General features: G+C 48.4%; 1 protein-coding gene across 1 annotated transcript in view; it reads right to left on the minus strand.

The window, feature by feature from the left end:
- The window catches only part of LOC130374949 (rho guanine nucleotide exchange factor TIAM2), a 42,422-nt gene extending 17,935 nt beyond the window's left edge, over positions 1–24,487 (minus strand). Inside the window, exons 1-6 of the mRNA XM_056581930.1 lie at positions 24,267–24,487; positions 5,644–5,850; positions 3,855–5,018; positions 2,062–2,399; positions 1,836–2,023; positions 953–1,122 (exon numbers count right to left, since the gene is read on the minus strand). Of these exons, the coding sequence (XP_056437905.1) occupies positions 953–1,122; positions 1,836–2,023; positions 2,062–2,399; positions 3,855–5,012 (1,854 nt within the window). The 5' untranslated portion in view covers positions 5,013–5,018; positions 5,644–5,850; positions 24,267–24,487. The remainder of the gene's footprint in view (positions 1–952; positions 1,123–1,835; positions 2,024–2,061; positions 2,400–3,854; positions 5,019–5,643; positions 5,851–24,266) is intronic.

Below are 24,487 nucleotides of genomic sequence, written 5' to 3' on the forward strand. Positions count from 1 at the left end.
ATGACCCAGGACTTGGAGCCTGAAGCCCAAAGCATACGGCTGTGACACAGAGAAATTACTGACTAATTTTGTCCTCTCCAAAATAGAAGTGAGGAAAAAAATAAAGCCCTTCACCATTTCTGCTCTTTGTAATTTTGGCTTTATAAACAGTTGTGCTTTTAACCTCCAACAAGCATTTGTTTCACCTTATAATATAATAAAGAACAACAATGACCGTCCAACTGAATAAACAACACAGAGGCCATTTTGTATTTGCTATGTTGTTGTCCCTCCATCCCCCCCCTCTTCCTGAAGACTCCTGAAACAAGGGATCCATTAAAGTACAGTAAGACGTACCCACAGCTCCAACGTAGTCATTACTGGGCACAACTGCCAAACTAAATGTGCCAGAGGTCTGTTCGTACTTGTGGCAGCGTCGACGGGACTGGGGTCGGCGCGGCGACCACAAACCACTGCAGTCTTTCCTCTCCTTTATTCACACCAGCCGGCCCGGCCTGTTCAGCAGAGTCGCCGTTGCCCCCGGAGACCGAAGCGTTTAGTATGATGTCCTGCCTCCGCCAATCCGCCAATCAGTGTTTGTAATGTCATTGACTGTATGGCTTAGAAGTACGTTTGAAACAACAACCTCAGGTTTCTCTCGTAGGGTTGTGTCTCTGACATGAAGGCTGGCTTAGTTGAAGATTGTGCGTGACACCCCGATGTAAACGCCGTTTAACACCAGAAGAATTCTGGTATCGTTGCATTTTATGTTTTCAAAGTGAATACAGTGTTTACATTTTCATTTGTATCCATGTCATTCATATACTAGATCCACTGTAACCTAGCACTACACCGGGATACTTCAATTGTATGCTATGGTCATCTCATGGTTATGATACGTTAGCTTCTATGTGAGCCTACAGGACCTCTGAACTATGCTAGCTATATGAGAGCACGCTGGCTGTCTTCTGACCTGGAAGAGGTAGACGTCTCCGTAGGAGTTGCTGAGGCAGAAGACGTTCTCCTTCTTGGGGTGCTCGGGGACCGCCTGGACGAGGCTGTCCTGGGCCAGCAGTGCGTAGCACGAGTCCTCCAGCTCCGCCGTGCTCTGCCCGTAGGTCTCGTAGAACAGCAGGGTGCAACCTGAAGGGAGGTCCCAGGGTATCAGGTCAAGTAGGGCTTGGTGTAGTGGAATGCATGTGCCTATTGTTAAGTGATTTAGCAAGAGGATTTAGATAAATCCGGATGGAAATAACTGAGATCTCAATTAGTAGCAGGTGGGGTGAGGAAAAGTAGACTGCAAACATTGGGGTTCAAACCTAGCACCTTTCATGTGCAACACTGTCAACACCAGATTATCCTATCCCCAAATTGATCCGTTTAGAAACAGAAATTGCACAATGGCTGTTTCAATAGAGCTAGAGCTGCGCCTGTTTGAGTTTAGAGCTTCGGATTATGTTGGAAATAGCACAGAGTTTCTTATTCAAGTTTATATTTCAGCAGACATGTCTCCGAGAGCCCCTACCTTTGAGGGTGACCCAGTAGTGTGTGTGTAGTGTGTGTGTAGTAGACTTATCTCAGAGGGGGCCCCTACCTTTGAGGGTGACCCAGTAGTGTGTGTGTAGTGTGTGTAGTAGACTTATCTCAGAGGGGGCCCCTACCTTTGAGCGTGACCCAGTAGTGTGTGTGTAGTGTGTGTAGTAGACGTATCTCCGGGGGCCCCTACCTTTGAGCGTGACCCAGTAGTGTGTGTGTAGTCTATGCAGTAGTCCTATCTCCGGGGGCCCCTACCTTTGAGCGTGACCCAGTAGTGTGTGTGTAGTCTATGCAGTAGTCCTATCTCCGGGGGCCCCTACCTTTGAGCGTGACCCAGTACTGCTTCCACTTGCGTCGCGCCACCATCTCCAGCTTCTGGTCCTTGGCGACGGTGATGAGGGCCTTGAAGGACAGCCAGCCCGCCCTGCGGACCACGCCCTGCTCCTTCTCAAACAGGAGGTCCAGCTGCTCCAGGGAGCACCCCATGGACCCGCCGCTGCTCTCCTCCCCCCCGTCCCCTCCCCCCGCCCCCTCGTCCCGTCGTCCTCGTCCTCTTGGTCCACGGCGCCGTCCGAGGGGTTGGTGCGGCCCGCCTCGCTGCGGCCCGTCTCCAGCTCCTGCATGAAGTTCTGGTAGATGTTGTGACGCAGCGCCGCGTTACTGCTGCTGCTGCTGCTGCTGCAGCCGGGGGGCTGGTGCTGCGGGGGCTGGGCCTGCTGGAAGTGGTTCTGGGCCGGGGGCGGCGGGCTCTGGTTTTGAACGTGGAGGGGGTTGGTGGCCCACAGAGTGCCGGGCTGGAGGTGGTGGTGGTGGTGGTGGTGGTTGGGGTCGGGGTTGAGGACGCCACCGCTGAAGGCTTCGCCGGTCTCGCTGCCGTATGGCTCCTTGGGGGGGGGGGGGCACAGGGGTAGTTTGATTTGATGTGTGGTACAACTCATCAAGCCATGGTACGTGTTACTCTAACAACAGACCACCAAACACGAGAAAGAAAGAAAGAAGACGGCGATAAGAAAAAAAAAGAGCACGATAAAAAAAGGGAAGAATGTGGAAGGGAAAGAGAACGAAGATAATAAAAAAGAGAAAGTGGGAAAAAGATTAAAGTGTCATTAAATCACATACAGGGAAACAGCAGAATACCATAGTCATTAGGTTGGTACATTGTAGTCAGCATGACTGGTTGTTTGGGTTGAGCTAGAACATCTCATTCCCTCACAGCGCTTGATCTATTTGGCCCTTACCCCTACCAGTCCACACACCCCCACACAGCGCCTGCGGTGGCCACCCTGCATGACGACCACCAGCCTTCATCTGGACTAGTTCAGAGTCGGGCATCTTGCTCAAGGACGCCACCATACTAAGGGGGAATCGAACCGGAAAACCCCAGAGCGCTGGGAGACAATCTGTCTCTCTCCCCTCCTCTCCCCCAGTGCCAGGCTAACTTTAACCACAACAGATGTCCCTGATAAACCGCGTCGCTGGAGCACATCCACTGCATTATTGAACTGGTTAATCAGCACGGACACAGACATCGTCCTGGGCCAAGGCACGGAACAGAGCTCCTCTTACGGACAAAACTACCCTCAGCAGCAGCTCTCAACACGGCCAACACAGTGGCATCGGATGACCCTGTGTGGAACAGCATCCAGTGCTGTGCTTTGACATGATGGATCAGTGAACAGCCTTCACAGAGTGTCTGAGAGAGGGAGGAGAGCCCCCTGCATCAGGTAATGTCGTCTCTCTCGGTATCCCCTTACATGCACTGACTTTAGACACAGAAGTGATTTTTACTCGACCTTCTGTTGTCAAGATTTTTGACTGTTATTATTATATTCCAATCCCTGCTCCTGGTAGAAAGCCCCCTGCTATTGTTGAGACTCTGGTCAGGATGTGAGCTCCTGTTGGACTTTGTAAACAGGATATGATGTCAGCATTTGCTCACATGTCAGAGTGTTAAAGAGCAGCATGGCAGACTTGAAGAATGGATATGACAAACAATTCAGCTTCTACTGCTTCTATAATGAAACAACACTTCAGCTTCCACTGCAACTGCTACATGCATTACATGTTTGCGCCGCTACATTTGAAATATTCCAAATTGCTCAAGACTGCTCAAGAACCAGGAACTGGTCCCAAAGACACTTAAACATACAACCTGCAGAGACATATACAAACAGATCAACAAATATGTGAAAGAAAAATCCCGGGAAGACAAAGAAACAGTGAAACATAGAAATACATAAACAGACACAGACGAACATAGAAAGACAGACGGAGGGGAAAAACACCAAACTGACGAAGAATACCACAACAGAACAGATAGCGACCTGCCGCCCCCTCACCTGCATCCGCCGCTTCTTCCTGCTCAGACTTCCCGTCCAGTCGCTGAGGCGTCTGATGCGGTTCTTCAGGAAGTCCTTCCGGTTGTTGCCCGGGGCAACGACGGCGTCAGCGCCACCGTCACAGCCGGGCCCCGCCTTGGGGCAGGGTAGCGTGCGCGATGAGTAGCTGTCCTCGAGTGTCTCCTCCCTTACGGCGGCGGCGTCCCGGGGGAAGGAGGGGGAGCCCCTCCCGGGGAGGGGGCCGTGGAGCTGGGGGCCGGCGGCCGTGGGGAAGGGCGCCACGTTGGCGTGGTGGGGGGAACTCACGAAGCCCGGCGAGCCCAGGGCGGAGTCCCGCGTCTCGGACTCGACGGCCGAGTCGCCCATGTCGCTGTCCTCGGTGCGCCCGGACGAACACGTGATGAAGCTCCCGCTGCCCGCCACTTTGGCGCCGGCGTTGCCGGTGGCGCCGGGGAACAGGAGGCTGCCGTTGAAGCCCCCCGTGGAGACGTCGTCCATCTGGGCGGAGGAGAAGGTGTTGTAGCCGCTGCTGGCGTAGCCCACGCTGGCGTCCTCCGGCCCGCAGATGAACACGCTGTCCGCTAGCTCGACATTAACGCCGCCGCCACCGCCGACCCCCCAGGGGGAGTCGTACCAGGAGCCGTCCGAGCTCAGGGAGCTGCCCTTGCTGGTGCGCAGCACCTCGGGCCCCTTGGAGGCAGCGGGGGGGCCCTGGGGTCCCGTGTCCCCCGCGGACGGGACCACCCGTCCCTTGGTGAACTCCACCCTCATGCTGCCGTCCTTGCTGAGCAGCACCTTGGGGCTCCCGCCCCGCTTCTCCAGGGGCCCGCCCCCACCTCCTCTGATGCTGCTCTCCAGGAAACCACGACAACCGCCGTCGATTTGACCCCCAACTTGGGATACATTGTCTCGGATCGGTCCTCCCGTCGTGATAGCGCCCCCGTGTGGAAGGTGTTGGTACTGCCAGGAGCTGTTGGGCTGGGGGTAACCGCGGGCACCGGCCCCTGCCCGGGCCCCGGCCCCGGACCTGCTGCCCTGCCACCAGCACTGGGCGGAGGGCACCTCCTTGCCCCGCTTGGAGGACGAGGAGGGGAAGCCGGAAGAGCAGGACTTGCCAGGAGCGATGACGCTGCCGAACTGGCTGTCGGTGTTTCCCATGGCGATCTGTTGGAAGGGAGACACAAAGATGAGGGCTATATATAACGGAGGATCACGCTGGAAAAAGAAAGTGAGTGAGCTATGACAAAAAGTACTAAAAATAAATATAAATGAAAGAAACTGGAAAATTACACCGGTATATGACATCATCGAGCGGAGACTGTGCGTGAGTTGTGGGAAAAAGTATAAAAATAACCAAAAAACAATAAATGCATGAAAGAAAATGGAGGAATATTTCAATATTACATATTTCAATATTACAATTCGATTTTAGTTGTCATTTCGTTTTCTAAGTTGAAGCTAATTTCACTTTTAGTGCTTTGGCAGCAGAACTTTAAGTTCTCCATACAAAAAAATCCATTATAATATTTAATCATATTCTGTCATGAAGAATGAGAAAATCTGTAAAAAAAAATACTTTTGAAAAAGCTATTAGAAAAGTATTAAACAAAAAATAATGAAATAGAAAGAACTGACCATTTCAGGTAGACAACGACTATACAAAAAGGTATCATAGCATGATGCAATGCACATGCAACATGCATTTGTCTCTGCTCATTTTGAGAATAAACATGCACATGCACACACATACAGCAATACACACAAACACACGTGCAACAGCGAGCCTTACCAGTTGCAATGCTTCGTACTCCTGCTTCTTTTCATGCTCCTGTTTCCTCGTCGGTAGCTGGCTTTCGTATGGCAGCTCCTCTCTCCGTCGCCTCCAGCTGCTCTCTCTCTCTCTCTCTCTCTCTCTCTCTCTCTCTCTCTCTCTCTCTCTCTCTCTCTCTCTCTCTCTCTCTCTCACTCTCCCTTTCCCTCTCGCTCACCAGATCATCTGTCCAGGCAGAAAAGGAAAGAGAAAGGAGGGGAGGGGGAACAGGAGGAGGGGCTTAAGTAAGTAAGCAATTTCCACACAGACGTGGCTGTTTATTGGAGGTTGGTGCTGTGGTCTTCCACTCCCCCTCCCCATCCGCCATCCAACCCCTGTCCCCCCCCCCCCCCCCCCATTTCCAACCCCTACCCATAATCTAAACACACTTCACCCCCCCCCCCCCCCCCACCCCACCCCACCCCGCCGGGCTCCCCAGCTCTTCCTATGACGTCGTGCTCGCTTGTTGAAGGGGGCCCATTTAAAAAGGCTGCCTATTACCGCCACTACTACTCCTGTCTGCTGTTTACTTTGCCCCGCTGCAATTTCAAACCAATTCATCCACTGTTTTCTTTCCTTCTTCTTTCAATGTTTTCGCCGGGCCTGTTTTCTTCTGCTAGTCCCCCCCGAAAAACCCCCGGGACTGAAGTCCTCTGGGAACCAAGCGTTATTTTAATAACGGCGTCACAAGTCTATCTGTGTTCAGGGTTTTTAGTCGCTATATACAACTGAGGACGCCTTTGAGATGAAAGCTTCTTCGCCAGGAGGCAGAGCAAAACCCTCTCAAATACAAACCTAAACACACTAAAAACAAGAGAAACACTGTGTTTGGTGTGGTGTTTAGTCTGGTGAGTCAGTGCGTGTTTGGCGACAGTAGCCTGTGTGGAAGCAGATACACTGACCCTAACTGTGTTGGCTAAACCATCCTCCCATCAAACCACACCACAACAAACTCTGAAGCCTGACCAGGCCAAGGGAGGAAACACAATGAGATAGATATAACTCTTTTCTCCTCTCCTTTTTTTCCTTATATTTTCCTCTTCCCTCCTCTTCTGTCAGACAAACTACTTGTGGCGTCAATACCTACTTATACATGAGTTACGATCGCCATATCGTCCACAGAAATAAAACATAAACATAACACTGAGGAACTCTTGAGCCTCGGGCTGCGATTAGCATTCTAATTCCCTGCACAGAGAGCTAGGAGAGGTCAAAGGTTAGCATGGACCCGAGGTTCAGGCGAGGAGTGAGCGGGGCTGTCTCCATAGCGGCACAATGCACTGCTTACCCTGAACAAGCATGCGACCTTTGACCCTTTCATTGAACTAGGAGGGGAGGCCTCCAGCTGAAGGTCTTCCAGCTGCCAGGGTCCACAAGACCAGGGGGTTGAGGAATTCTTCACGGGGAACTCCGCAAAAAACTTAATTTAAAATAAAAACATCACAAACTTTGCTTTTCCTCATGTTGAGATTGTTATGGATAACATAATTGTCCGTCTGTAGCCAAGTGCCTCATCCCAAACAGCATACTGTTTAAAGTTAATCTAGATAAATGGAAATTTGGGAAAATGAAGGATATTTGTGTATGTGTAAGTGATGGTGTGTGTGTGCGCGTGCGTGCGTGCATGCGTGCATGCGTGCGTGCGTGTGTGTGTATGTGTGTGAGAGAGAGAGAGTCTTTCAAACACTTGATATGGAAAGTGTGGGGCTGAATAGACGGACGCAGATGTCATCAAAGACAAAACCCCAACGCCTGCACTTGAACCGGGGATGTCACTGGCAGGCACGTCCAATAGAAGCGGCCGATCCGTCCTGACACACTTGAGACCCCAGAAATCACACTCTTCTCTGGCTCCCGGCCAATCAGAGGTTCCTATGTGGTCGCTTAACCACGCCTCCCAAAGTGACCCACAGGTCGGGGTCTGGGCAGCAGCAGCAGAAGCAGCAGTGGAGGAAGAGGTGGTGGCGGTGGAGAGCTTCGATCCAGACCAACATCTCTGAAGGAGGAAGAAGTGGGCTTGGTCGGTCGCCCACCTTTTGTCTTGGTCTCCCATCCACCATCTGCTGCCTCATAGGGGCAACCCCCCAAACCCCCAAGACCCAGTCCCTGGGGACCCTTCGCATTCTACCACAGAACAAAGACCCGTCAGGCCCCCCCCCCCCCCCGACGCAGCAGACATGGGGCCGGCCGTACTGCAGTCGGGATTCCCCCTCTGCCGTGGATGAAGTGACGGCTGAATGCGGGGTTTGATGCTGGGCCTGCATGGAGGAATGCCACCTGTTCCCAATACACGTGTCACTTCCCATTATCCCCACGGTGTCCAGGCACTGTAGCCCTCTGTATACAGGCTCCCCCGCCGGCCAGAAGCCATTAAGGCTCTGGTTTGGCCAGGAGACGTTTTAATGGCCTCTTCTTGTAATCGTTGTGTATTGTATCCCCTGAGCCATCGTTATATTCGTCCAATAGGAGGGAGTTAGTCATACGATGGCCAAATTCGCGGTTTGGACCGGTGTGGTGGGTTGGGCTTGCTTATTCCGTCTCTGTTGTGCCGTGGTGCACAACTAAGGCACCTCTAAGCAGTGTCTGTTGCAGGGCTGAGAGGTGGACTTGGAGACTCGGACATGAATACTATTAAAAAAACTTCTTCCACAGTTTACGGGAACATTTGTGAAGGGTTTGACTTTACTGAACCGAATATTCATATAAAAGTAATTGGAGGGAGAGGTCATAACATGTTAGCTATTATTTGAATGGTATTAGTTTATATAATTGTGTTGTTTTGAGACATCTGCGTAAAGCGTGCATCATCTTTTTATTGGGAATTATTTTCGCATTTTATTGAGATTATTTCATCATGATTTTTATAACTGGATTTTTCTCCGATAGTCTATTCAGGCCAGTCATCAGTCCTCATAAACTGGATGCGTCGGTGTCATTCCATCCCTAGTTTATAGCCGGGATAAACTCCAGCAGTGCCTCTCTCGAGACCAGAGAGGACCTGGCAGAGGCTGAAAGAGCGCCAGAGTTTTCCCAAACAAACTGTGGTTGTCATTAAAGCCAGAGCACTCAGTGATTCAGCCTGGAGATTCGTTCCGTGTGTGTCATCGGAGCGCAGAGTAGCCACCGTGCCCTTCTCTGAACAACAACATGAGACGGTTCAACATGGAACCAGGACCGCTCAGTTCATGAAGACCATGAGGAGAGCGGAGGACGAGGACGAAGAAGAGAGAGAGAAGAGAGGAGAGGAGAACGGTGGGTAGGAGGAGTGGATGGAGGGGAGAGGGTGGGGATAAGAGGGAAGAGGAAGGCAGAGAGAGGTAGAGAAGAAGAGGAGTGGGAAGGAGAGAAGCGAGGGAGGACAAGCGTCCAGAGGGGTGGAGGAGAGGAGATTAGGAATGGAGAGGAAGAGAGGAGGGAGTGAGAGATGGAAGAGAGGAGGAGAGAAGAGAGTAGAGGTAAGCAGACAAGGGAAGATCAGGGAGAGAGGAATAGAGGATAGGATGGGAGAGAAGAAGAGGAGAGGTAGAAGGAGAGAAGAGGGAGATCGGAGCAGAGCTGAGAATGTAATGTAAATGTATGTAATGTAAATGTATGTAATGTAATGTAAATGTAAATGTATGTAATGTAAATGTAAATGTATGTAATGTAAATGTATTTGTGAAGCACATTATAAAAACAACAACAGTTGACCAAAGTGCCAAAGAGAAGGGTGGAGGGGGGTGAGAAGAGGAGATGGAGGGGAGAGGAGAGGCGGGCGATGGATAGCAACAGAGAGGAGAGAGGAGGGGGAGGAGAGGAGGCGGACAGAGGAGAGTGGGAGGGGCTGGCTGTGGGATGTGTGGTGGTAAAGGCTCTGGAACGGTTCTGGCTGTGGAGAGGGGATGGAGGAGGGGAGTGGGAGAGGGGGGGGGTCTGTGGTGACGGGCAGGCAGCCACCTGGGAGCGAGCCTGACTGGGACTCTTGTTCCAGCCAGCACACCCCCAGTAGCATGGTGCTGGACTGACACAGGCTGCTGACACAACACACACACACGCACGCACGCACACGCGCGCACGCACACACACACACACACACACACACACACACACACACACACACACACACACACACACACACACACACACACACACACACACACACACACACACACACACACACACACACACACACACACACACACACACCACGCTCTCTACAAACACACAGAGATATGCATGCCGGCACATGCATGACACATGCCACACGTGAGAAACAACTTTTTTTTATTCTCGCTATAAACCCTCATCCCTCAACTTTCCCTCTTAATGAAGCTAGTGCTCTCTCTCTCTGCATCACTTAGTCTCTCTACCAGCTCATCTCCTTAACCCCTCATCAACCAATCAACAACGAATGCATCGACTTATAACGATGATTTTCCCGTTACTGATAAACCTCTCTCTTTCTCTCTGTCCTTTCTATTATTCCATCTCCTTTGCCTTATCCGTTCCATCCGCCATTCCTAAGAATCATCTAACCATCCCAATCATATCGGTCTGCCTATCTCTCTTTCTCTGTTGAGGATGGGGGTGGTGGTGACAGACACACGGTAGTCGACAATGAAGGCGGCAGGTGGCTTTATTGTGGTTCTCAGGTGATGGGAGGTTGGGGGAAAGAAAAACATCCTGGTCTTCAGACCTCAGAGAGGCGACGGAGCGTCCGGCCTTTGGTGTTTCGCTTTATCACAGAGTCTCAGACATAATATACATACTTTATTTGGCCCGCCTTAATCCATAATAAGGTGTTCCAGGCCTCGACACCTGTACTTTGTGCAGTGCTGATAGCAGGGCAGTTGTTTTGGTTCATGCTCGGGGGGTCGGTAGCAGAAGCAGTTTAGAGCGTAGCCCCTAGAGGATATCTGTCATTCAACCCACCAACACTTAGCTCGCTGACTAAATCTGCGCAATGCATGGGTTATGCTCCCTGTAGCAAAACCGTGGCAACGTTTCTTTGCAGTAAACATAAGACGGCAAGCATAGAGAATGCTAGTAAATGTTGCCCTTGTCTTAAAATGACACAGGCAACCCCTCCCCGACGACAGTTACCACGGGGACGTTCTGAGGTTGCTAACACACAGGCAGATCGACTGGTGCCGCCCATTGGATTGGTCTTGTAGGTGACTATTGTTGTTGTGGGTCTCTGGGTCTCGTGTACTGTGGTACTTTGGTACCGTCCTAAATATATGGCCTGTTAAGCCCTTTGAGACTGTACCCGTGATTAAGGGCTATACACATAAGATTGAATTGAATTACCAGGTTAGTCTGCTAGAGGGTTAGGTGTACCAAGTAACAAGAGTTTGTGTCTAAGAAAGTAGCTAATTTAATAAAAGTCTGGTCGCTTTTCTTTGATAACACAAATAATCCAATCTGCTTAAATCAAACGCACAACGCTGAGGCACACACAGGTCTCCTTGTGGTCTTTATAAGTGTAATACCTTCAACTTAACAACCCTTTGCCAAACTCTTATCCAAGATGAGGACATTGGAACCTAGGAACCGTTTTTTTCTACCATTAATCTCCCAGATAGCATCAGAACCCTTCAGCTCTACCACAGAGCCCAACGCCTTTCCCCACCTCAAGACCAACATTTACCCTTCGTGTGGGAACAAAAACCGCAACAGTCCCTCCTCTCTGCCCCTCTTGAGAAATACAAAGGGGGTCTTCGATAAGGAGCAGGCAGCGACTGGGGGCCACGGGGCCACCAACCCAACCCTCTCTCCCTCTCTCTGCCACAGGAAGTGAGTCCAGTGTGAGGGAGAGGTCTGTTTCCTGTTTCGGGCTGACTGGGGCCCTTGTGCTCCAGATAGCAGCGACAGACGGGGCGGGGGCCCCTGGAACCGGGAGGGGCCAAACGTTGCGTTCGGTGTGGCCCCTGTGCACAGCTGCTTCCTCCTCTCGGGGTTTAGCATGCAAAGCAGAAAATACTGAGAGGCATTTATATATGTTTTAACCTCCCTGGTATTTGGCTGACACTCCTCTGCAGAGACACGCGCACATACGCACACACATACAGAAGTCACAATGTGCATGAGGGCAAAACGGTCCTGCCTCGCTCAACTGGTAGAGCAAGGCATTCACTGTGCCAGGGTTAGGGCCCGGGGTTCAATTCCCTACTGGGCCCACCCATGCTTACAGTGCATGCACTTGGGTTATTGTAATATGCTTTGGATGGAAACGTCCAAATGGGTGTATTATTATGAAAATTAGCTCGCTATCAGATAATTTTATATTTATAAATATAGCTACACACACTGGGTATAGTTGGTTTCATACTGGGATACATCGGGACTAGATTAAATGCGATAAGAAGCAGCTGTTTTACATTTCGTGAGCGTCCAGCCAACAGGGACTTAAGAAGAGACAAACAAAGCGGTCAAGATAGTAGGTTTGGGATTTATGTGCTTGTTCAACTGAAGGGTTTGGCGGTTTGAGAAAGTACATGAGGACACGTCCTCTGTGGTCACTACGGAGATAACGACATAAAGGAACATGCCCTCAGTTGTATCACGTTGTTGTGTTTTAAGATGGGAAGATAACCTTCTGGCTGGGTCAGTAGCCCAGCCGGAGGAGTAATGATATTGACTTGGCTCCTCTTTGGTCGGCCACCATTCCCCTGATCTCTCAGGACAGATGAGTGAGTTGCCCGATTACTCTTAGATGCCTCCTCCAGCCCACACGTCTGCCTTTGAGGGAGACTCATATTGACTCACCGGATCCAAAAATACTTATTGAAGCTCCTTGGATTCTGGGTTGTATTCCGGTTCTGGATTTCTGGATCCAGAACTAAACATACTCAAAATGATTGCAAGGGACCCACCAGGGTGGTCTTGTCAGAGCAGTCTATTATAGGCGCTCTACTACTTTCTGGAAGTAGGAAGGCTGTTCATGTCATCAAGAGTGTGTCTCACCCTAGGGATACTCTGTCTACACTGTTGTTCTGCCATCATAGAGCCATCAGTACCAGCACCAACAGACTGAAGAACTAGATTCTGGTTTCTACTCTCAGGATGCTCATATGATCTGACCTGTTAATACTGTCACTGGCAATGAGAAAAGTCAATGTGTACACAGTGTATTCAACCAGCGACCCTTCACCACAATACCTCTCAATCTAAAACTCTCAATCTAAACCTAGGGCTAGGATCTAATCCCCCGGCCACTATCCGTTAGCCTCTGTGAATCGGCTGGCGTTTCATTTGATTAGCCACCAATTAGAACACCCCGGGAGATCACCGTACTCCCCAGCAGCCTGTAAGTGTTATCCATGGCAACGGGAGGCTGAGTTAACAGGCCAACAACACTTTTCCTGGGGGATGGTGTTGAAGTCAGTGCGGGGGTGGAAAAGAAACACTAGATGGATTCCAAAATGGTTGTTTTGTTTCTTACTCTTTTTTTCTACGTGGGTGAAGTAAACAGTTTTCCCCCTGGAAGGGTTTTCTGTCGGAGGGACCGCCGCCAGGACAAGATGACTATTCCTGGACCGGCCCCTCATCGCCCGCCAGAAGTCGACGGAAGAAATAGAACGAGGGAGAATTTTTGTTGAGTGAGGTTATACACACGACGCTCTGGTACGCTGCCTACAAGACTGCTGGGACCCGGGCAGACGCTCCACAGAGACCCCTAAATCTAACCTACTGACTGACAGACAAACCTAAGGCCTCACTGATTAACTAACCAACTACCTTACTGACAAACGTGTGAACTGACTAAGTGACTCATGTACATGATATCTCATTTTTGTGGGATGTAAAGGGAGGACTTTAAATACATCAAATGAAAATGAATTGAAATATAAACATTATTTATTTTTGTATCCTCTGAATTTCCGAAGAACCAGGGATTGGCTAAGTTCCGCTTTTCCAAACGGATGGAATTTACTCAAAAGTATTTTAAACATGACATCTGCCACAGTGACATCTACACAGCCCAGACTCCCGACCACGCCTGTCATTCAGACCGGCAGCCAACACGAGTCCCAAACAAACCAGCTCCGGACAACTGGGCCCGTTGTTCAACTCTCTTCCCCTTTCTTCCGCGCTCACAGCGTGGCCAGAGACGTTTGATTATTTCTCGGAACACACTCTCTTTTCTTCCCCGACTCTTTTGTCCAATATCTGGGGGCTTGTGAGGGAGGGGGAGAGGGAGGGGGATGGGGAGGAGGAGGGGGAGGAGAGGGAGGGGGAGGGGGGAGGCTCCCTGATGCGGGCCCTTCCATTCAGCCTCCAGATGCTGTGTGACCCCCCCCCCCCCCCCAGCCCCCCATCATCACCAGCGTGGCGGTCCAGGGAGTAGACGTCGACACGCGGGCCCTCCATGGTAGAGGAGGACGTTGTGGAGCTCATTGTAGCTCTGTATCTACCCAGTGTTTATGATGCACACACCCGCCTGGAAAGGAGGGGGCTGTGTAGTGGAGTGGCTAAGGCCAACTCCCAGACAAAAAGGTTCTGGGTTCGATCCCCCAATGTCCGTAACCTACCTGTAAGCATCCTTGAGCAAGATGCCCCTTGCCACTACCTGTTCCTTAATCACATGCATCTCCATTCACTGTTGCTTCAAATGAAAGCATTTTCTAAAGAGCCAAAGAGCACATGCAGCATATTTTCCCTTTGATGTTTCCCATTGACACAGAGGCACACATAACCGGATTGCCCGTTTGCAGGACCGTGCCACGGCACAGAAACGCACACTCACTCACGCATACAAGCTAATGAGCAGGATACAGGGGTTTTGGCTGAGCCTGTGTCAACACAGACGCACCGCAGGGTAAACAGAAGCTTAGTGTGCATGGTTTGAGGGGGGTTGCAGGGGAAGGAATTGAGGTGATTTTTCTTTGAAATGCAATAATTTGTACCTGTGGTTTTCTACCTGAGTCACCAAATTGTTTCCATTCCAACGGCTACCCTCACTGTGTTGGCTCATTAGTAGATCTAGCTAGTGGTGAGTTGTACTAGCCAGACCAAGAGTGTTTTGGGAGGAGGGCAGAAGCTCAGGAGGTAGAGGCAAGCTTCTTCAATCCTCGTCATCTCAGGAATTGACTGGTTGCTGGCTAAAGTGACAACGTGTCATTGATCAAGACACCCAACTCACACCTAAATGGCCCTGACATGCTATGTTGCCATGCCTGCACTGTGCCATGAATGTCAACAAAGGGTGTCTACCACTCATTGTCAACCACTGGGTGTCAACCAGCGTACGTAAAGAGCTTGGAGCAGCTCTCGTCGCTACAAGAGCCACGCAAGATACATGGTGTTAATTCACCATGAACTCACTCGTCTAGTCGAGTGTTCTACTAAATTCCTTGGAAAACTCGACATCACAGTCATAGACTTTTGCATTGGGGAGGGGGAAACTTGGCTGTCCTTATGGGATGAGCCTACCCTAGTTGAATAAGGATTCAGCATGAAAGCTTTCATGATCCGAGTGTCGACCATCTCAACTTTTTAATCTCGGGGTCCGCGACTCATCTCCAACTAGATTGAGCCATTCTGGATCCCGTACCCGTAGTTTAAGCATCAAGCTCTATACCAACCATGGTAGCCTCAGGGGAACAGGAACAAAGAGAGCCATTCGTGACAGAGCGGACATCATTCCCTGGACGGGTCAGCTTATAGGTACGATGATCAGTGGGTCTTGAGCGTCGGCCAGCACCTAAGCACTGAGCCGGCTGGAATGTGAAAGCTTTCACAGCGGAGCTGTCGGAGGTTCAGCTAGCTTCACAATGCAGAGTCCACATCCACCAATTGTGTTGAGGGGCCTGTTGTGATAGGCCTCATTGTGTCGTGGGCGGAGCCAGGCACCATGGGGAATATGGCGATGGAAGAGAACTTGATTCGAGAGAGCAGGAGGAGGCTGCGTCCTTCTCTCTCTACACAAGCTCTCGTGAGCTCTTCTGGCAGCGCAGAAAAAGCCTTCGTCAGACACACGTAACACACACACACAGGCCAGGTTGGTGGACTTATACTGCTGGGTCGACACCAAATACCAGAAGGTGAGAGGCATGACTTGAGTAAATGTGCACACACACTAGCACACATGCACGCACAAGCGTACACACACACACACACACACACACACACACACACACACACACACACACACACACACACACACACACACACACACACACACACACACACACACACACACACACACACACACACAAAAGCGTACACACAAACACACACTCACGCACTAGCAAACACACCTGTAATAAGAATACCAGCTCTGACCCGGGAAGATCATTTATATTGTTAAAGCCAACTTGGTGTGCAGTGTGTATCTTGCATATGTAATATGTTCATATTGAAGCTAAACAGGATATAAGATCACAACATGGGAGGAATGTCAGTTGATCCCAGAGGATTTGATTGGATTGTGCTGAAGTAACAAACCACGCTGGTAGCCGTCTGTGTTAGCACGTTTCAGACTGTAGATGAAAGGGGGAGAAGAAATGCCCTGCTGTTATTGTCTAAAAATGTCAACCTTCTAGCATGCACTATTGAGCCAAAGGAATTATTAGTTTATGTTTGGATGACATCTATGATGGAGTCCCATTTTGCCCATGCGACATACGCATGCACACACGCACACACCATACATGCATGCAGAGCGCATGCACGCCATTACACCGTTTCCTGTCACCATCGTCTGACCTATCAGAAAGAGTCTCTTATCCGGAGTTCGACGAACTCGGCCATTAGGTCAAGCAACCCCCCCCATCCCGTGTCCTTTTCTCGTCATACAGATGAGAACAAATATAGCCTCTACTTTCCTCTCCACCCACCAGTCCAGAGGAAAGAGGAAAGGACACACCTTGGGGTGTTTAAAGAGGGTTGTTTAAAAAACGTGACGTCCAGTGTTTGGCTCTCACTAATTTTAGGAAAGTAAATCTGTAGAAGATAAGATTAACCAATCAGAGGCCTGAGGCGATGTCAGGTGATTTGAACGGTTGAGAATGTTTCACGTTCATTCGGCCCAACGATATCTATGAACAATGGGAGCTTCCCCAGGAAAGATCTCTTTTCTCTTGCTGGTGGCTTCTGCTCCTACTGGGTAGTACAGTTTAGCTAAGCTTAGTGATCTGCTCCTCCCAATATGAGAACGTCCAACCCCACCTCTGCCACATCCCTTTGCATTACATAAGAGCTCCAATCCGCTGGGAACACAATGAGCAAGTGGGAGATTTTTATCAACTTTTGGTCAACTTCTTTAGCTATTACACATATTATCCTTGAAAATCCTTGAAAATCCATACATAATTATAATAGTAAATGAATCCCTGTGTTTAGATCATTTATAACTGCTGTTCTGCAGCTTCATGAGCTGGAGAACAGCTCAAAGTCTAGTAGGAAAGTTAAAGTCCACATTCCCCAATTCCATATTCTGTTCTTAAAGTTAATAAAGTTTTTCTACCAGGACCAGACAGGCCATTGTTTTCATGAGGGAACACACATTTGGATGCTGCATCCATCTGATTTGCATTTTCAGCAAGACTGACTGCAACAGAGCTCCTCCGGTGCTGTGCTGCCTAGCGGGTCTTTTACATTTATACATTTATTCTGCCTTCAAGGCCTTCAAACTATTTTATCTGACACTCTGCCAGTCTTTGCATTTGTAACATTTCAGTAAGCAGATCATGAATAGACCCAGTAAATGTTCCGCAGGACATTGAGAGTATACTGCTGACTCTCTCCAAGGACAAGCGATAGAAATGTAAGGAGTTCTCATATTACACAACACTGGCAAAGGAGGAGAAGATGGAAAACAATGACGACTTTGGTTGGAGACCGACCCAGAGAGAGAGCGAGAGAGCCCTAGAATGAGAGGTAGATCGAGAGAGGGACAGATAGAGAGCAAGACTCTGAGAGAGAGAGAGAGAGAGCAAGCCTCTGAGAGAGAGAGAGAGAGAGAGAGAGAGAGAGAGAGAGAGAGAGAGAGAGAGAGAGAGAGAGAGAGAGAGAGAGAGAGAGAGAGAGAGAGAGAGAGAGAGAGAGAGAGAGAGAGAGAGAGAGAGAGAGAGAGAGAGAGAGATAGTCTCTAAAAAATGTTTTTTTAAAGTTTGTTTCAGGTGCTGAACTAGTCTAAATCCACTTTTTTGGATGCTACCCATAAATCAGTGGTGGCAAGGACAGGAAGGAAGTCAGCAGACAGTTAACCAATGAGCTCCAACCAACTTTAACCCAACAGGAAGCTGGGAACTGGCTTGATGAGTCAAGGTTGGACCAAGAGGAGGGATTTCCTGTTAACTGGTACAGCTGTACTCTTACAACTCTGGAACTGCAGTATGTATGTGTACAAGTACTATGAAACCAAGGACTGGGACTACATACTGTATTGGCTGCATCAAATCTGGTATGTGTGTGTGTGTGTATAGAGTTCACAACCTAAAGGGGATTATACTGCTGTGGGAATATCAGAGAGAGAGAGAGGGAGGGAGAATAAGAGAGAGAGAGATTAATAGCTAATACGCTGGTAATAATAAACAGCTGTGATACAGAGAGAAGCTCATAAAGACCGTAAGAAAAGTTCTTTCTGGGGTTTGTTCATTAAGGCCAGTGCCGTCCTGGGAACAGACTGGTGATGTCACGACGAGGACCAGAAAGACTCAACACAGCTGGACTCACAACACACCCAAACTCACCTCACTTCAGGGGGGGAACTCTCAGGACCCGACCCACGACAGAATCCTCGTTCACACACACACACACACACACACACACACACACACACACACACACACACACACACACACACACACACACACACACACACACACACACACACACACACACACACACACACGTCAACGCCACAGGTTAAAGGCTGGGGGTCGTCGAGAGTAAGGTTGGTTTAAGTGCTTCAGCTGTAAATAAAGTCACTCAAAGATGAGGCGAAGGGATGGGGGCAGGGCGAGGGTTGTCTTGACTGCCATACAGAAAAGCCCCCCCCCCCACTATGGAAGCAGAACAGAGTAATGGAGACAAGAATATGGGGAAGAGCATAACCCAAAATTCCCAGGCACACAAACCACATAGTGGGCAACCCTGGAGCCAAGATGGCGGCCATTTGACACTAATATGAGAGGTGGCACCAAACTTCCTGTGGTCGTCTGAGCGTTGGCTAGTGACTGGTTTGTAAAAATGGGGGGGGGAGCGAGGGGGCACCATCAAACCAGATTGTGGGGTAGCGATGCGGGCATAGGGGGGCGACAGACTGGCATTAGTCTGGGCCTTGCAGAGTTCTAATGGCAACACTGATAAGATCAGATCGGACTGTGAAACGGCTTCAAAGACAGAGCTGGAATGGCAGCTGTGGTCCCCAGAAAACCATTTTCCATCCCCTTCTCTGGGGGGATATTAGTGCCTTCCTTACCCAGAGAAACACACAGACAAACACATGATTGCATAGAAACTTACAAATACTACACACGTAACACACACACACACACACACACACACACACACACACACACACACACACACACACACACACACACACACACACACACACACACACACACACACACACACACACACACACACAACCTGACACAAAAAATCACTCTCACACACGCCACAAATTGCACACATGCATCCTGTGCTTCAGAAAGAGGGTTTTGCAGCTGAGTCTTCATTACCATGATGAACTGTACGCCATGTAAGTAGTCTCCCACTCTCCTCCCCTCCCCCCCCCCCTCTCTCTTCCCTCCTAGTTCCATGACCATAGTATGACATGTTGGTACTCACGCAGCAGATCAGCTCATTTCAACTGTTTTCACAGAATCTGAAGCATATTTAGAGAAGATTACTGAATGTTTTACAGAAAACGAATTAAAATCATTGGCCTCTGAGACTATTTCGGGAACTGTTGTTTGTTCTTTCCTGTTTTCAGCATTTTGCCATTAAAATAACACATTTTAGGAAACAAAACAGTGAAGACATGGTATCATCAAACAGCTATAAATATGAGATGGTTCAAAGTGATAAACTGTAAAAAAGCTGGAGCTGGAACCGTTTCTGGACAGACGCAATCGTGAACAAAACTGACACTTCACATTTGGTGCCACAGTTTCGACGATACAGCCTGGTCGATACTACAACGTTAAAGGGCCCTAATGTTGTAGTATCGACAAGGTTCAACTGTCAGTGGTGCAGTGAGAGTGACGATACCACCAAATTGGCGAGAAAATTGCAAATCGCTCATTAGCGCTTCCACATTTTTGTCAACCATTGTCAATTGTCCAAATAAATACAACAGAGTGAAAGAAAAGTGTTCCCAGGTAGGTAGACAACCTGACACATTCAACCACTTTAGTGCTGTTAAGAAAGCCATGGTTGTTGTTGCTAACAGTAACTTAAGCTTGAGACGATCACCTGGATCAACAGTTTTGGGTTTTTCCCCAAGTGTGGAGGGAACAGTACCAGTCCTGTTTGATGTGGCCACAGGTATTTTAGGTTGGGTTAGTGGGTGCAGGGATCCAGCCTCCTTTTCCCTCCATGGACCTCAAACATCATGGCAAACAGCAGTTATGCTCACAATGAGGGATGTTTGAAAGCAGCTGAACACATTTTTTCCAATTCCAGATTATGACAAAAAATACAGAGGTACAAATTTCTCTGTTTCTGCTTTGTAGTCGACACTGAATCTCCTCTGGAAAACATATGTGGAGAGAGCAGAGGCATGGTAGTGGCTAGGATGTTCAATTCCTAGCCAAAAGGTACTAAGTTCGATCCCAGTAGTTCAGAGCTTATATTTAGGCATCCCTGATTAAGATGCCTAGCCCCTGCTACTATAACATTTCTGAAATCACTTGGAATTTGCTTTGGAAATAGATCTACTAAACGATATTGCGGTTGACCAAACTAAACCAGTCTAAAACTGTGGTTTGAATGTCTGTCCAGCAAATAGTGTTTCCATTATGTCAGTGTAAATGAGACAGAAAATGTTTAATCACATGACGTACAATTTAAAACCCTTGACTCGTGCAGCGGCGATAACAAAACTCGAAACTATTACAGAAATTACTTTGATTGCTGCAAAGAATTTCAATGGGTCTTTCCCTCCTAAAAAGATATGTGGCTAATCTTGACCAGTGAGAGATTCTATCAGGTCACACACACGTGCCTCAGTAAAGCCCCACACATAAAGTGCTACCATTGTTGGTGTACACTTTGGTTTCACGCTCACTGCTCCCCCGGCTAACACTTCGCGCTGGACGGCTTAGCGACCACCAGAAAAAACAACAACGGCCGAGACGGACTATGCCCATAGCATTTTTCCGCGCTGTAAAAAAAAAAGTGCTGGCTTGCACAAGAAATGGGGGTTAATTAGGTAGAAAATCCACCACACATTCCAGCCCCCGTAGCCCGTCTTTGTCGACGGCCAACACAGAGGGCACCTTCTTCTCGCTAAAGCCACAAAAGACATCAAGGCCCATTGGTGGTGGTATGGCTGGTACTGACCCAACCGCCTAGACCACCACCGCTAGAAAAACAAACCAACCCACCTCACCTCCATCACCTCCCTGGAGGTGAAATATTTGAACAGAGCTAAATGTTCTTCATCAATGATGCCACTGTTGTATTTTTTTGTTTGGCCAGGTGTCGTTTGCCTCAACTCAGGTTTCCAAAGTAACAAATTCAACATCTGACGCATCTTTTGTTGTGTGAACCTTAAGGTAAACATCTGTTGAGTCTTACATGACTTTAATCATCAAACAAGGACAATAATGAGGCTAAAAAGGAACTGACGACACCCGGACAACTAATCTCTTTAGCACATTTTGGCCACAAAAAAAACAGTTGGTTCCTTCGACGTCTTCTCTATTCATTGACCAGTAGTAGCTAGCCGTCTGAATACAGAAGACATATGGCGAAGCAGGACTTCACACAGAAGAGCAAGGGGCCGTGTCGTAATCACTGGTCACCTTAAAAAGCCGCCATTGTCTCACTAGACTGGACACTGGCTACCGTCAATAAGCATTAGCATCACAAAAGCCATCCCAAATGACAATCAAACCTACATGTTTGACGCAAGGGACTGGCACATCGGTGGTTAATGACTTATTGGAATTATTGGTACAGGGTCTGGTAGTAGAGGGAATTAAAGTTAGAGTAATGGGATACTGTGTTTTGAGGATGGTACAGTTATTTTGTATTAGAAATGGCTTTGCTTTTATTCGCTTTTGACACGCATATCACGGAGCAACCTATTGGGGATTGCATTTGGAATTAAGGGATATTAAATCCAGGAGAACAAGATGCTAGCCAGCTCAGCTTAGCACAGAAATGGTAGGGAGAACATAAGGAAAATGTTTTCAGTCCAGATGAGAGTCTCAGTCAAAAGGTACCTCAACTTTGAGCGAGGTTACTGAAATTCTACCAATTCTAACAAGTACCAAATCCCCCACGACAGAACCTGGAAAAACTGCACTCTGTAGCTGTTTGGTTACCATGGCACCACTGCAAAAAAACCTACCCATCAAAACCAAACCACGGAACATCTGAGCAGGTAGCTTTGAGAAGGACTTGGTTCAGGCGTACTGCCATTCGCCAGCTGGTTCCTAGGGGTTGTGACCCTCCAGGACAACAGAGGCATTATTGGACCTTAAGTACCCAGGGGAGGTGTGCTTATTTGGGCCACAGGCTTTCTCTCTCTGCACCGTTCTGCTTAGTATTCATACAAGCTAATTATATTAACCAGGCCAGGCAGGGAATGGCAAGGTTTTACTGCCTTTGCCTAATGGACACCTCAATAGAGCAGGGAGAAAGGCGCTGTTTAACTAAACCATTCAGTCTTGAGTACAGAGGCTTGTCCTCAGAGTCATTATGATCCATCATTTTGCAAAAAAAAACAAGTCGGAAACAAAATACGAAACCATATGACAAGAAATATAAGGAGGTCACAACAGGCAACCAACTTGAAGGAAGAATTTGAGTACTTAGCTTCAGGTGTTTTTTTCCTTTCTAATATTTATTTTGCTGGGAGGAAAATACTGTCATAACATTGGGGTTTATGTGTGTGCGTGGATAGAATGTGTGTCTATGGGTGTCTGTACTCCCCATTAAGTCAATAACAAATATTGACATTAATGTTACCTGCCGAAGCATAGCATGTCCCGCTAAGACCTGTGCGGTCCGAACCACTGGCAGGTATGTGTGTTTTGGAAGCATCAACAGAAAAATTCTGCCACAGCTGGTATGTTGCTAAGCTATGCACTAACTGCCAAACATTCTTCACCGAAAAATCCCCCAAAACAGTGTGACCAAGGCCCAGGGGTGGGGTTTAGTTGAGTTAGCTGGGGAACTGAATTGCTTAGTAAATACTTATTATTATTACTTTACTTATTTTGGCAAAAAGATCCTGGAACATAACTTCACTCCACTAGTGTCAGTCCATAGAAACCAACCGTCATGTTATTCTCTACGAGTGCTAGGGTCCAGAACCAACGAGAGAGGGGCAGAACCCAACTGCTCAAGGGCGGGAGGATCTGACGGTGTATGAGTCACGTCACCAGGACCAAAGGACTGGGATGGAAAAACAGAACCTTTAGAAAAAACTACCTATGATCACTATTTTCTAACGGTCAGGGAACAACAGTTTTCCCTCCATGACTCTACAGAACTATAATGGGAGAGCGCTTGACGACAGACAGACTTTCCTGTAGAACCGTGAAACGGTCGCCCTCCCCTCCGACACACTCTGTCGAGCCAATTTCGCCCTTATGTCTGCTCATGAATACACCCCTTAACCCGCCCACACACACGAGTGCACAAACAACCACGGGCGCACACAAACACACACACACACACACACACACACACACACACACACACACACACACACACACACACACACACACACACACACACACACACACACGCGGCACAAAGACAGTGAGGGGGGGCATCTGATGCATCGAAATTGTATTCCATCCACCTATCATCATCCAATTAATAGAAGGAGACAGACGCAGAATAATAGTACCACGCCTGTGCAAATTATAGTGAATAGCGAAACGTTGATTCCAGAATGCATACAAAAAACTGCCAAATTCTATCCTTTATGAAAACTAGCTATTCTTAATGTTTTGACGTCATCGCATGTAAAAAAAAAAGGGCTTCAGCCTTCAGACACGAAAAACTTGAATTGGGCAGGTCTAATATTGGCCTAATTGTGCTTCAACCTTGACAATCCAGTTACACACATACACTTCTAGATCTTTCACAATTCAGCCTTATTAGAACAAAAGCCTGAGATTAAAATATAACATACAGCCAGTCCGGTGAAGGGACGAATGTTAATATTTTGGGCGATGGAATGACGAGTCTCCAGCTGTCAAGAGCAGGAACACAGTCACGTGGAAACATTTCACAGAATACAAGCAAATTAGCGCTCAAATTGAAATAGGCTATATCACAAAAAATTCACAAATGTAGTAGCCTGTGTAGGTCCCGACTTGTTGGCTATAGCGTACATTTGATGACGTTATTTAAAAAGTGAAATCCCCATTTTTGCAGAGATACGCGAATTTGAAGTTAAAAGATAAAGTTTGCTACACACTTACCAACAGCTTGCTTCAGAAGATGGCTTTCACCTCCGTGGTGTTGTTTACACTATATCAAAACAGTTTCTCTGTCATATAACTAACTATCCAGAGATCTGCACATGCCTCCGTCCTCCCTGGTGCCTGAATGTGTGGAGGGGGATAAGCGAGTTTTAGGGAGGAGTTGAGTTTTGTTTAAGGAGACCACACCTCGCTGAGAGACAAGTGCTGATGGGAATCGG

The sequence above is a fragment of the Gadus chalcogrammus genome, chromosome 21, assembly GCF_026213295.1.
Source record: "Gadus chalcogrammus isolate NIFS_2021 chromosome 21, NIFS_Gcha_1.0, whole genome shotgun sequence".
In the NCBI taxonomy this organism is placed as follows: Eukaryota; Metazoa; Chordata; class Actinopteri; order Gadiformes; family Gadidae; genus Gadus; species Gadus chalcogrammus.